The 11,941-nt window shown below is 50.0% G+C and overlaps 1 protein-coding gene across 2 annotated transcripts; it reads left to right on the plus strand.

The window, feature by feature from the left end:
- Positions 1-3,260: 3,260 nt before the first annotated feature.
- SPDYC (speedy/RINGO cell cycle regulator family member C) lies at positions 3,261-4,935 on the plus strand (the record flags this gene model as incomplete). Of its 2 annotated transcripts, XM_082682701.1 has the most annotated exons (6): positions 3,261-3,439; positions 3,705-3,763; positions 3,843-3,928; positions 4,033-4,204; positions 4,289-4,628; positions 4,822-4,935. In XM_082682701.1, exons 1-6 carry the CDS (start codon positions 3,298-3,300, stop codon positions 4,854-4,856), a joined length of 834 nt encoding a protein of 277 aa, XP_082538827.1. In that variant the 5' UTR covers positions 3,261-3,297. The 2 variants fall into 2 exon arrangements, with proteins under 2 accessions (XP_082538827.1, XP_082538826.1); XM_082682700.1 differs by lacking the exon at positions 4,822-4,935 and having other exon boundaries at positions 4,289-4,690.
- Between the last annotated feature and the right edge of the window lie 7,006 nt (positions 4,936-11,941).

The raw sequence follows: 11,941 nt of genomic DNA on the forward strand, positions 1-11,941 counted from the left end.
CTCTTTAGTGACATGTTTAGGGGACTTGGTATGGAGACCGTGGGGGTCACAGTTTCCTTTCTGGGGAGGCCAACATCAAATACACAAGGGGAAACACAGACATGGCACCCCTCCCACACACACACAAGCAGGGCGGCCTGATGGGACCTGGTAGTCAGAGAGAGGCTCAGCAGCCTCAGGGAGTGTGGGAGGTGGCCCCAAGGAGAGGACTCAGACCAGAGACACAAAGAAAGGAGAGATTCAGAGATACTCACAGAGACTCAGAAACCCAAAGATTCTAAGGCATGCAGAAACTGAGAGACCCAGGGATCCAGAGACACCACAAGAAACCCCAAGACACGGAGACACCAAGAGACCCCAATATACCCAGATACCCAGAAATGCAGAGAGATTGAGAGACATAAAGATCAAGAGATTAATGGATTCAGAAACTGACAGAGACGAAGGGACACAGAACAGGAGGGAGAGTCCCTAGGAATGAAAAGTCACACTTGGCAGCCAGGGTCAAAGCCCGAGCCTGGGAGCAAAGCCGAGACGGCTGCTGAGTGTCCAACAGTGAACCGTGGCACTGTGGCAACTGAGGTCCGCGGACCTGACCTCCACACCGGGCCCTGCCACATTCCTTCCCTCCTTCACTCAAACGTTGGCAGGTTGAGGCCCCAATGAGCCTCAGTTTCGCATCTGAAAAATGTCAGTGAGAACCACAAAACCAACCTCGCAGCGGCAGACGTGTTGGTCATGTGACTTGAGCCCACTTCTGTTGTCACCTCTGGTGGGATTTGGAGCATAAATGATTCAACTTCTTTCTGGCCTCCATTTTTATTGAATACATATTTTATTTTATTTAAAGATTAATTTATTTGAGGGAGAATGAGAGCAAGAGAGATTGGAGAGGGAGAGTCAGAGGGAGAAGCAGGTTCCCCACGGAGCAGGGAGCCAGATGTGGGGACTCAGTCCCAGGACCCCGAGATCATGACCTGAGCAGAAGGCACATGCTCAACCGACTGAGCCACCCAGGTGACCATAAATACGTATTTTAAAAGTCATCCGTTAGCACCTCTCACTCATTAGGGTGGCTACCATCAACAAAACAGAAAATAGCAATGTTGGCCACAATGCGAAGTTAGAACCCTCGGCCTCCGTTTGCGCGACTGCAAAATGGTGCCCTGGCTGTGGAAAACAGCTTGATGCTTCCTCAAAGAATTAAATATAGAATTGCCACCTGACCCTTCTCAGTGTGCACCTCAAAGAATGAACAGCCAGGTCTCGAGATATTTGTACACTTACGCTCATGGCAGCCTTATTCACCAGAGCCAAGATGGGGGAAACAGCCTATGTGCCTGCCCATCGGTGAATGAACGGATAAGCAAACTGCGGTCTATCCGCGGAGCGGAATATTACTCAGCCTTAAAAAGGAAGGAAATTCTGACATATGCCAGGGTGCGGATGAACCCTGAAGACATGCTAAGCGAAATAAGCCGGTCACAAAAAGACAACTCCTGCGTGATTCTCCTTGTAGGAGGCCCCTAGAGTAGCTGAATTCATAGACACAGAAAGCAGCATGGTGGTTACCCTGCACTGGGGGAGGGGAAGAGGGGGTGATTGTTTGATAGGTGTAGACACCCACTTTTGCAAGACGCTGCATTCTGGAGATAGATGATGGTCATGTTTGCAAAACAGTACGAATGTACTTAAATCTACTCCAAAACGGCTAAGATACTAAATTGTACGTGATGTGTATTTGACCACAATAAAAAAAAATGGGGGAAAAAAGTGTCACTTGTCAAATGTAGAAAGTAATAAAGGTGCTGACTGTCGCCTGGGATTGTAGAGAGAGTAAATGACCCAGTGAAGGTGGAAAGGCTTAAGGTGTGCACCAGACTGGGGGTGGGGTGGGGTGGGGTGGGGTTCGGGTGGGGTGGGGTGGGGTGGGAGGGGCTTGTTGGTCTTTGGCAAAGGCCTCTTGTCCTACCTCAGAGCCACTGACAAGGCTCCCCCTGCCGCTCAAGGATCTTGGAAGGGGGATGTGGACTCTGGGAATTCTCATGCCAAGACACTCTCCTCTCTGGCTCCTAGGTTTTGAGGTTCCTGGATCTGAAACAAACACAGCCCCGGCCAGCAACCCAGCCCCAACAAGGCACAATCAGTGAATGGTGCCCCGGCCCCGTTTCCGGCCCGCCCCTTGGCTCCACCTTTATGAAGAGGTGGGGAGGGGGCCATGTCGCCACTCCGGTCCTGGGGTCCCGCCGTCCTGCCTTTACCCCTCTTGCAGGTGATGAACCCTTGGAGAAGCTCTTACCTTGGGAGGCCGCAGCTGGGAGGCGAACGTGGAGACCGTGTTCACTCCAGGCAGAAGTGGGTGGTGATGGCCCAAAGCCCCACCCCCTCCCCAGGAAGGGGTCTGATTGGTGGAGGGCTTCGGGGGCGGAGCAGCGCCAGGAGTATATAAATCCCGGCTGGGGGGCTGGAGTCATGCTGTAGGTAATCCCCTAGCTCAGGTAAGGCTGTTTGGAGAAGGGTGGGCGGCTTGTAGGAGCCTAGGTGGAGGTCCCCAGGTTGGCCACAGGGTGGTGCGCAGCAACCTCTGAGCCCCGGAGTTGGCGCCTCTCCCCGTAGCGTGAAAATTTTGAGGTGACCCCACTTCACATGACTCTAAATGCAATTATTGGTCTAATCACATTCCCCCCTCTGGGCCTCACTTTCCTCTCCGTGAAGAAGTGGGTTGGTGGTCCTTCCAAGTATGCTGCTTTGGTGAGGGGAGAGTTGGGGGGCCAGAGGAGCAATGAAACTCCTGGGCTTTGAGGGTCAGGCAGGCCGCGTATTTAAGTGGCCATGAGACTTCGCTCTTCACTTCCATGTTTGCGAGATGGGGATTGACCTAGACCCACCTACCCGGAGGAAGAGAGATAATGCTCTTAAAGAATTTAGCACAGCTCCAGGCACTTAGGAAGCCCTCCACGGGGCCCTGTTGCTGCTCGGCTTCCTCCCTGGCCCGGCCTGGGGTGCCGGGATGGAGTGGGGTGGGGGGTGCTGCTGCTGCTGCGGGCTCCAGGGACTCTGCTGCTTTTCGGGCCTCCTCACCCCACACAGAGGCCAGTTTCTGTCTGCTCCTGGCACCGCCCCGCCCCCCATTCCAAGTCTCCACGCCCATCTCCCCACCTCCTGGAGGTCCTCTGTCAGGCCAGCCTCACCAGACCCCTGGATTTGTGGGGGGCGAGGAAGGTAGGTGCTAAATCCAGAGGCTGCTTTCTCTGCAGGCCGTCCTGCCCCGCCGCACCTGCTCCCACCCGCTGTGAGATGAGCGACACTCAAGACTTGGCCACTTTGCCCGAGGTTGCCACCCAGGTGAAGCTGGGGGGCTGGAGCCATCCAGGTGGGGGGAGTGGGTCTGTCCATCAGCGCCCGCACCAGGAGCTCCAGGCCTTTCTCAACCTGCTGGGTGAGTTCACTTGGGGGCCGGCATGGAAGGGGCTGTGGGGCCTGGTACTGACATTAGGATGAGAGGTAGGATCTCCCTTGCCCACGCTTGCCTCTGAAATCTCTGTCCCTTCCCTTTGCAGGTGACCCCAGTGTGGCAAGGGGAAGGGAGGGGTCCTGGCAGGATGTGGGTTCAGCCGAGGCTTGGGCTTTGGAACCCTGAAGCCGCTCTTGTCTTATGGGGGCCGAGGGTAACCCCAGTCCGCCATCTCTCTTCTCTACCGCAGAGCACAGCTTCCTCCAGGAATTCCTTTCCAAAGATCCCTGTTTCCAGATTTCAGATAAGGTGAGGTGACACCGTGGGAGTAGAGCCCCCCCCCTCCCCTGTTCCTCCCTGTAACCTCTCCCCCTTTCTGGGTCTGCAGTATCTTCTGGCCATGGTGCTGGTCTACTTCCGGCGCGCCAACCTGAAGCTCCACGAGTACACCCACAGCAACCTGTTCCTGGCTCTGTGAGTGGCCAGGGCGGGCGGTGGAGGCGCTAGATGGGGGTTGTGGGATGCGGGGGCGGGGGGGGGGACCCACAGGCTTATGGCCTCTGCTCGCTGCCCGCCAGGTTTCTCGCTAATGACATGGAGGAGGATGTGGAGGACCCCAAATGCGTGATTTTTCTGTGGGCCCTGGGAAAAGACTGGCATCTCCGGGTGGCGGATTTCCTGCATCAGAGGGATAAGCTGTGGGCCCGGATGGGCTTCCGGGCCATGGTGAGCCGCGAGTGCTGTGAGGAGGTGAGGCCCCACCATCGTTCTGGGGTGGGGGGCACAAGGCTGGACCTCCCACCCCCTATTTACTATGGACTCTACTCACGCCAGGTCATGGCCAAGGAGCCGTCCCACTGGGCCTGGACTCGAGAGCGGCACCCCCAGCATGGTGGGGCTCAGAGGGGTCCAAAGGCCCAGGTCCTCCTTCCTGGGCCCCCCAGCCCCTCGCCACCTCCCTGTTCCCTCCACGGCCAGCCCCCTTCCCACAGCCAGTGCTGCCACCAGCCCCACCCGGTGCCTGTCTTATCCAAGTGCCCTTCCCCAAACCCTGAGTGGCATTGCGCTCCCCTCCAAGCTTGCCTCTCAGTGGCTGAAGACCCCTTGGCGGGCGGCTTCCTCATCATCCCGCCCCGCCAACTGCAGCTGGAGCCGGGCACCTACACTCTCCACAGTGAGTTGGGGACAGCAGCTGGGGTTGGCCTTGGGAGCCTAGGAGGCAGGTGCGGGGCCTGATAAAATGGGAAGAAGGGACCCAGGACCTGGGGTCCAACAGGCTTGGGCCCCTGTCCCAGCCCTGCCACCTCCTAGCTGTGTGCATGCGGTAAGTTTCTTCTCTGATGAGCCTCTTGGTCCTTTCTCCGCAGTCCTCCCGAAGCCTCCACCGTGCCCTGGGTGCTGACACTCGCTGGGTGAAGAGTAGCCCACCTGCTCGCCCGCTGACCCAAGGTCCACTAGCTGTGGGCCCCCCACCCCAGCCTTCTGTCCTATTGACGTCAGGCTGGCTGAACTGCCCAGGCCCCCTGTCACCTCCTCCCAGATGTACCCACTCTGACCCTGGCCCCTCTAATAAACTTGTGTCCATAGGACACCGACTGTGCTTAGGCCCTGGCCTGGCTCCTTGACCCAGGGCAGGGCTGGGGAGAGAATGGGAAGAGAAGGGGGTCTGCCAACTTTAAGCGCCAGTGATGGAGACTCACGAGTAGAGGCTCTGATAACAATTCCCCTTTCCAGTGACCAGTCACCCAACCTCACTTTCCCTTCTATAATATCACCTGTGCATGTTGTCTGTGAGGTTGAATGACAAGAGGTATTCTTTTTTTAAAGATTTTATTTGTCAGAGAGAGAGAGAGCACAAGTCAGCCGAGTGGTAGGCAGAGGGAGAGGGAGAAGCAGGCTTCCCACCGAGCCAGGAGTCCCATGTGGAGTTTGATCCCAGGACCCTGGGATCATGACCTGAGCTGAAGGCAGATGTTTAAGCGACTGGGCCATCCAGGTGTCCCTGTTGTGAGGTTTGAGCACACTAATCCTAGAAGTGTTTAGAAGTGTCTCAAGAACGGAGCTCACCAGGAGAGTGAATGGCTGCCTAGGGAAAGTCTGGAGGGGAGGGTGTGTTTGGGGGAGCTGCTGGTCTGAAGCTGGTGAAATCCACCAGCGTCAGACAAGGGGATCTGCACACCATTTCCCTGCACACCGAGTGGCTCCCAGGAAGCATGGAAATGAGAAAGCTGGGGGATTGCAGGCATTAAAAGCTAAGACATGGGCTACAAAGTCCTTTTCATTTGTTTTTCAGAGAGGTAATATATTCACGTGTACATTTTACATTTTTTTAAGATTTTATTTATTTATTTGACACACACAGAGAGAAATCACAAGTAGTCAGAGAGGCAGGCAGAGAGAGAGGGGGAAGCGGGCTCTCCTATGAGCAGAGAGCCCGATACAGGACTCAATCCCAGGACGCTGAGATCATGACCTGAGCTGAAGGCAGAGGCTTAACCCACTGAGCCACCCAGGTGCCCTAGACTTTAAATTTTGAACTAAGAGTTACCTCGTATCCCTGGTTCCCCTTCCAGAGAGAGAGTATAAGCAGACCTAACCAAATGTAGTATGATAAAAAAAAAAAATGTATGGATTTGGTCCTTGTCCCCCGTCCCTGGTTCCTGGCCCGGAGTTACTAAAATCCTTACAATGTTCTGAGTCACAGGAGTGAATTTGGTTCTCACCATGAGCCCCTTTGAACCACACCTGAGTTCATGCTAATGAAGTGACTCCATGTGGGACCCCTCCTTACCCCAGAAAAACCAATCAGGAGCAGGAATTTTCAGCTTCCCCACCTCCTGCAGGGAGGAGAGGGGGTCAGGAAATCGGAGCAGTTCTGGATGGGTGGACACAGAGGTGCTGGGTTGGTGGGCTGCCGAGAGAGGGCACAGAAGTTCTGTGTCCTTCCCTGCCATTCCTTGTCCTAGGCACATCTTTTATTTGGCTGCTTCAGAGTTGTGTCTTTTAAAATAAAACTCCTAAGTAAAGTACTTTCCTGAGTTCTGTGAGTCTAATACCAAACGATCAAACCTGAGGAGGGGGTTGTGGGTACCCCAGGTTTGAAGATGGTTCCTTATCCATACATTCCTTTTGATGGCTGTGTAGTATTCCTCTTCATAGCCATACCAAAATGTAGTTTGTTCCTTATCCATTGACATTTAAGTTGCTTCCAGAATTCTGCTATTCCAAGTCGTCCTACAGAGAGTCACCAAGACTTTGTAAGGACATCATTATTCAAATATGAAAAGATACCTGTAGTAGGAATTCCTTGAAGAATTGCCCCAAGGCCATGTCAAAATAGTCATTTTTACAATTTTTGCCAAACGTCCCTTTATAGAGGCCGTGTACATACCGATCGCCACCTCTAGCAGTACATATAAAGGCTGTTTTCCAGAACATTTACCCATCAGTGACATACCAGATTTTTTGGGGGGGCTTATTTATTTGACACGGAGATACAGTACAAGGAGGCAGAGCAGCAGGCAGAGAGAGAGGGAGAAACAGGCTCTCTGCCTGATGTGGGGCTCGATCCCAGGACCCTGACATTATGACCTGAGCCAAAGGCAACTGCTTCACCGACTGATCCACCCAGGCGCCCTGACATACCAGATTTTTTTTATCTTTGCCAAACTGTTAAGTGAAAAATGGTCTCTTGGTGAAGTTCTAATTTGCATTTCTCCTTAGTGAGTTAAAGTTCATACAATTAAGAGCTGTTTGTCTTCTCTGTGAACAACCCTATTCTTTGTCCATTTCTCCCATTTTTTTTGTTTCTGATTGACGTACAAGGGTTTGCAGGAAAAACAGCTCTTCAAGAAGTCAGTTGTAAGTTTCTTGCTGACTTTGCTGGGCAGGTTTTTTAATGTAGTAAAATAAGGTGGGTTTTTTTTTTTGTGTGTGGCTTCTGGATTTCATATCATAGTTAAAAAGAACTTTTTCACACTGAGATGACTAAAGAATCTTTTTCCTTAGCTCTTGGCTACATATAAAAAAATATTTTATTTATTTGACAGAGATTTCAAGTTGGGGGAGAGGCAGGCAGAGAGAGAGAGAAGAGGATGCAGGCTCCCTGCTGAGCAGAAAGCCGCATGAGGGGCTCCATCCCAGGACCCTGAGATCATGACCTGAGCTGAAGGCAGAGGCTTTAACCCACTGAGCCACCAAAGCACCCCTTGGCTACAGTTTTATTTTCGTTTTTTTACATCCAGATCTTGAGTTCATCTGGAATTTATCTAGAATTCATCTTGAGTTCATCTGGAATTTATCATATGCAAGATTCCTTCCCATTTTCCTATTGCCTTTCATTTAAACTCATCTTTTCTCAACAGACTTGAAATGCTACTTTTATTAAAAACTAAATTCCCATGTGAATTTAGATCTAATTCTAGATTTTTCTTTCTTTTTTAAAAAAAGATTTTATTTATTTATTTGACAGAGATTACAAGTAGGCAGAGAGGCAGGCAGAGAGAGAGGAGGAAACAGGCCTGATGCGGGGCTCGATCCCAGGACCCTGGGATCATGACCTGAGCTGAAGGCGGAGGCTTTAACCCTTGAGCCACTCAGGCGCCCCTAGATTTTTCTTTTTCCTTTTTCTTTTAAAGACGGCTCCACTCCCAGTGTGGAGCCCAATGTGGGGCTTGAACTCACAACCCTGAAATCAAGACATGAGCTGAGATCAAGAATTGGGTGCTTAAGTGCCTGAGCCACCCAGGTGCCCCCTACTCCTAGATTTTTCTAACTTCCAATGATCTACATGTGTCAGTACCCTTCTTTAATTATTACATCTAATTATTACGGATTTGTTGTGCTTTAGTATCTGGTAGGGTTAGTCTCAATTGATTTCCCTTTGTTTTCAGAAGTTTCCTGGCTATTCTTTTTTTTTTTTTTTAAGATTTTATTTATTTATTTGACAGACAGAGATCACAAGTAGGCAGAGAGAGGCAGAGAGAGAGAGAGAGAGGAGGAAGCAGGCTCCCTGCTGAGCAGAGAGCCTGATGTGGGGCTTGATCCCAGGACTTTGAGATCATGACCTGAGCCAAAGGCAGAGGCTTTAACCCACTGAGCCACCCAGGCACCCCCTGGCTATTCTTCTTTGTTTAACTTTCCATATGGACCTTAAATCAACTTTTCTAGCCACCCCCAATCAGTTAGATTATAAATTGTGATATTTATATAGATTGCCTTTTTTTAAAATTTTATTTATTTATTTGACACAGAGAGATCACAAGTAGGCAGAGGGGCAGGCAGAGAGAGAGGGGAAGCAGGCCCCCTGCCGAGCAGAGAGCCCGATGCGGGACTCGATCCCAGGACCCTGAGACCATGACCCGAGCCGAAGGCAGCGGCTCAACCCACTGAGCCACCCAGGTGCCCCTATATAGATTGCTTTATGGAAAACTGACATCTTTATGAAGTATCTTGGTATCCAGAATAGAGTGTCTGTCCCCTGACCTCTTCTTTCAGGTGGCACTAATGGCTAATGACTTCCAAATTTGTACCTTTCTTCTGAGAGCTGTTCCCACTTTGGGCTTGTCTGCTTGGAGGAGGTGTTCCCCCAAAGTCTTGCACTGTTGTCCCCAGCTTGATGAGCCATCCCTCCCTTTAATTTACTCAGGTGGTCAAGCCAGGTCAAGGGTTTGGAGTTGTCTTTGATTCCCTACTGTGTTCCAAGAGCCATGTCTAACCCTAAGTCCTATTCGTGTTTGTTTGTTTGCTTTTTTTTTTTTTTTAAGACTGATTTTTTAGGGGCACTGGGTGGTTCAGTTGGTTAAGTGTCTGCCTTTGGCTCAGGTCATCATCCCAGGGTCCTGGGATCGAGCCCCACATTGGACTCCCTGCTTGGCAGGAAGCCTGCTTCTCCCTCTCCCACTCCCCCTGCTTGTGTTCCTGCTCTCGCAGTCTCTCTCTGTCAAATAAGTAAATGAAATCTTTAAAAAAAGAAAAAAAAGACTGACTTTTTAAAAAAAGACTTTTTTAAGAAAGTAGTCCTATATTCACATAGGGCTTGACCTTACAACCCTGAGCTCGGGAGTCACGTGATCTACCAACTGAGCCATCCAGGCACTCCAAATCCTATTGGTGTTTTCAATAACACACAATAAACCACACACATTTAAAATATACATTTTGTTTTGACAGGTACTCACCCCTGAAACCATTACCATAATGGAGTCATGAACATGACCCATCCGTCAAAAGTTTCCTCCAGCCCCTTTGTAACCCTCCCCACACTTTCCCACCTGCTGGCGCCCCCTCCCTACCCCCAAGTAACCACTGATCTGCTTTCTATCACTAGATTGGCATCCTTTTTCTAGACTTTTCATAGAAGTGGAAGTATATAATATATATTTTTGTCTGGCTTCTTACACTTGTTATAATTATTCCGAGATTCATCTGGTCCTTTTTATAGCTGGGTAGTATTCTACTGTGTATGTATACCGCCTTTAGTTTATGTATTCACAATGCGCAGATGAAGATTTGATTGGTTCTAGTTTGGCCTGCTATGACTAAAATTGCTGTGAATAGCTTTCTGCTCTGTGCTCTTAGGGGGGCCCCGTGCAACTTCCTGGTTCGTCCCAAATCTGGCTTCATCTGGCACTAGCTGCCTCCACCCTGCTGCTTAGGTTTGACCCCAAGGCAATCAGAATTGTACACCTGAGATGCACTGGCGGAGAGGTCGGGGCCACATTGGTGCCGGCCCCCAAGATTGGCCCTTGGGGTCTGTCCCCCCAGAAGACTGGAGATGACATTGCCAAAAGCAACAGGTGATTACAAGGGACTGAGGACACGGACAGGACCAAATGGGGGTGGCACCTTCTTTCTTTTGTGTGTGTATGTGTGTGTACAATAAGTTTTATTTAATTTAGTGAGTCACATGTAACTCAGGCTATGATATTCCTTTGTTCATTGGTTGGGGTAGTAATTTTTGCCTCTGCCCTGATCATCAAAACCCTCAAGGAACCACCAAAAGACAGAGCAGAAAAGAATTAAACCCAGTGGAAACATCTCTTTTGGACACTATCTATCCATCAACATTGCCGGACAGATACCACACCGATCTTTAACTAGAATGCTCGGGAGCCATTACAGAAATCGTAGGGCTTGCCCAGTCTGTGGGCAGCGGGGTTGACGGCTGCCAACGTCATGACCATGGATGATGTCAGCAGTGGTGCGGTGGGATGCCCGGCTACAAAGGAGAAGACTGGGGGCACCTGGGTGGCTCAGTGGGTTAAAGCCTCTGCCTTCAGCTCAGGTCATGATCTCAGGGTCCTGGGATCAAGCCCTACATTGGGCTCTCTGCTCAACAGGGAGCCTGCTTCCCCTTCTCTCTCTGCCTGCCTCTCTGCCTACTTGTGATCTCTCTCTCTGTCAAATAAATAAATAAAATCTTAAAAAAAAAAGAGAAAATATTAGTAAAGAAAAAACAAACAAAGGAGAAGACTCCATGATCTTTTGACCACCAAAAGGAAGAAAAATCTATGACTATTCACACACTAGTCTTGGTGTGGACATAAGCTTTTATCTCTCTTGGGTAAATGCCTAGGAGAGGAATAATGGGTCCTATATGGCAGGTTTATGTTTAACTGTTTCCTTTTTTAAAGACCATTTTTAAAAAGATTTTATTTCTTCATTGGAAAGAGGCAGGCAGCGAGAGAGAGGTAATGGTTTATGTTAGGATTTACTCTTAATGTTGTACATTCTATGGGTTTTGACAAGTGCGTAATGTCATGTATCTACCATTATAATATACAGAACTTTTACTGCCCTAAAAATGTCCTATTCATCTTTCCCCTCCTCCCGCAAACCCCTGGCAACCACTGGTCCCTTATTTCTCTCTCTAGTTTTGGCTTTTACAGAATGTTATGTAGTTGGAATCACATACTATACAGCTTTTTTTTCTGGCTTCTTCTACTGAATAACCGGCATTTGAGATTTTCTACTGTCTTTCTGAAGCTCTATAGGTCACTTTTATTTATCGCTAAATATATGTTTAGGAAACATATTTTGAAGAAACTGTCAAACTGGTTTCCAGAGTGGCGATGTCATTCTGAATTCCCACCAGCAGCATTTGAGAACTTCAGCTCTTTCACATCCTTGCCAACATGGTCAGTATTTTTCTTTTCTTTTTTCTTTTAAAGATTTTATTTATTTATTTGACAGAGATCACAAGTAGGCAGAGAGGCAGGCAGAGAGAGAGGGGGAAGCAGGCTCCCTGCTGAGCAGAGAGCCCGATGCGGGGCTCAATCCCAGGACCCTGAGATCATGACCGGAGCTGAAGGCAGAGGCTTAACCCGCTGAGCCACCCAGGTGCCCCCCTCTCTCTGGTCTTTTATCTGCGCCCCCTGCTTCCTCTCCTGTCCCCTCCAAGCCACTCCCTTGCAGCCTCCTTCTTCATCTGCACAAATCTGACAGCCTTCTACCCCTAGGAGAATAAGATGGAAACTCCTGTGGTTC

The sequence above is a fragment of the Mustela nivalis genome (assembly GCF_964662115.1).
Source record: "Mustela nivalis genome assembly, chromosome: 9".
NCBI classification, from domain to species: domain Eukaryota; kingdom Metazoa; phylum Chordata; class Mammalia; order Carnivora; family Mustelidae; genus Mustela; species Mustela nivalis.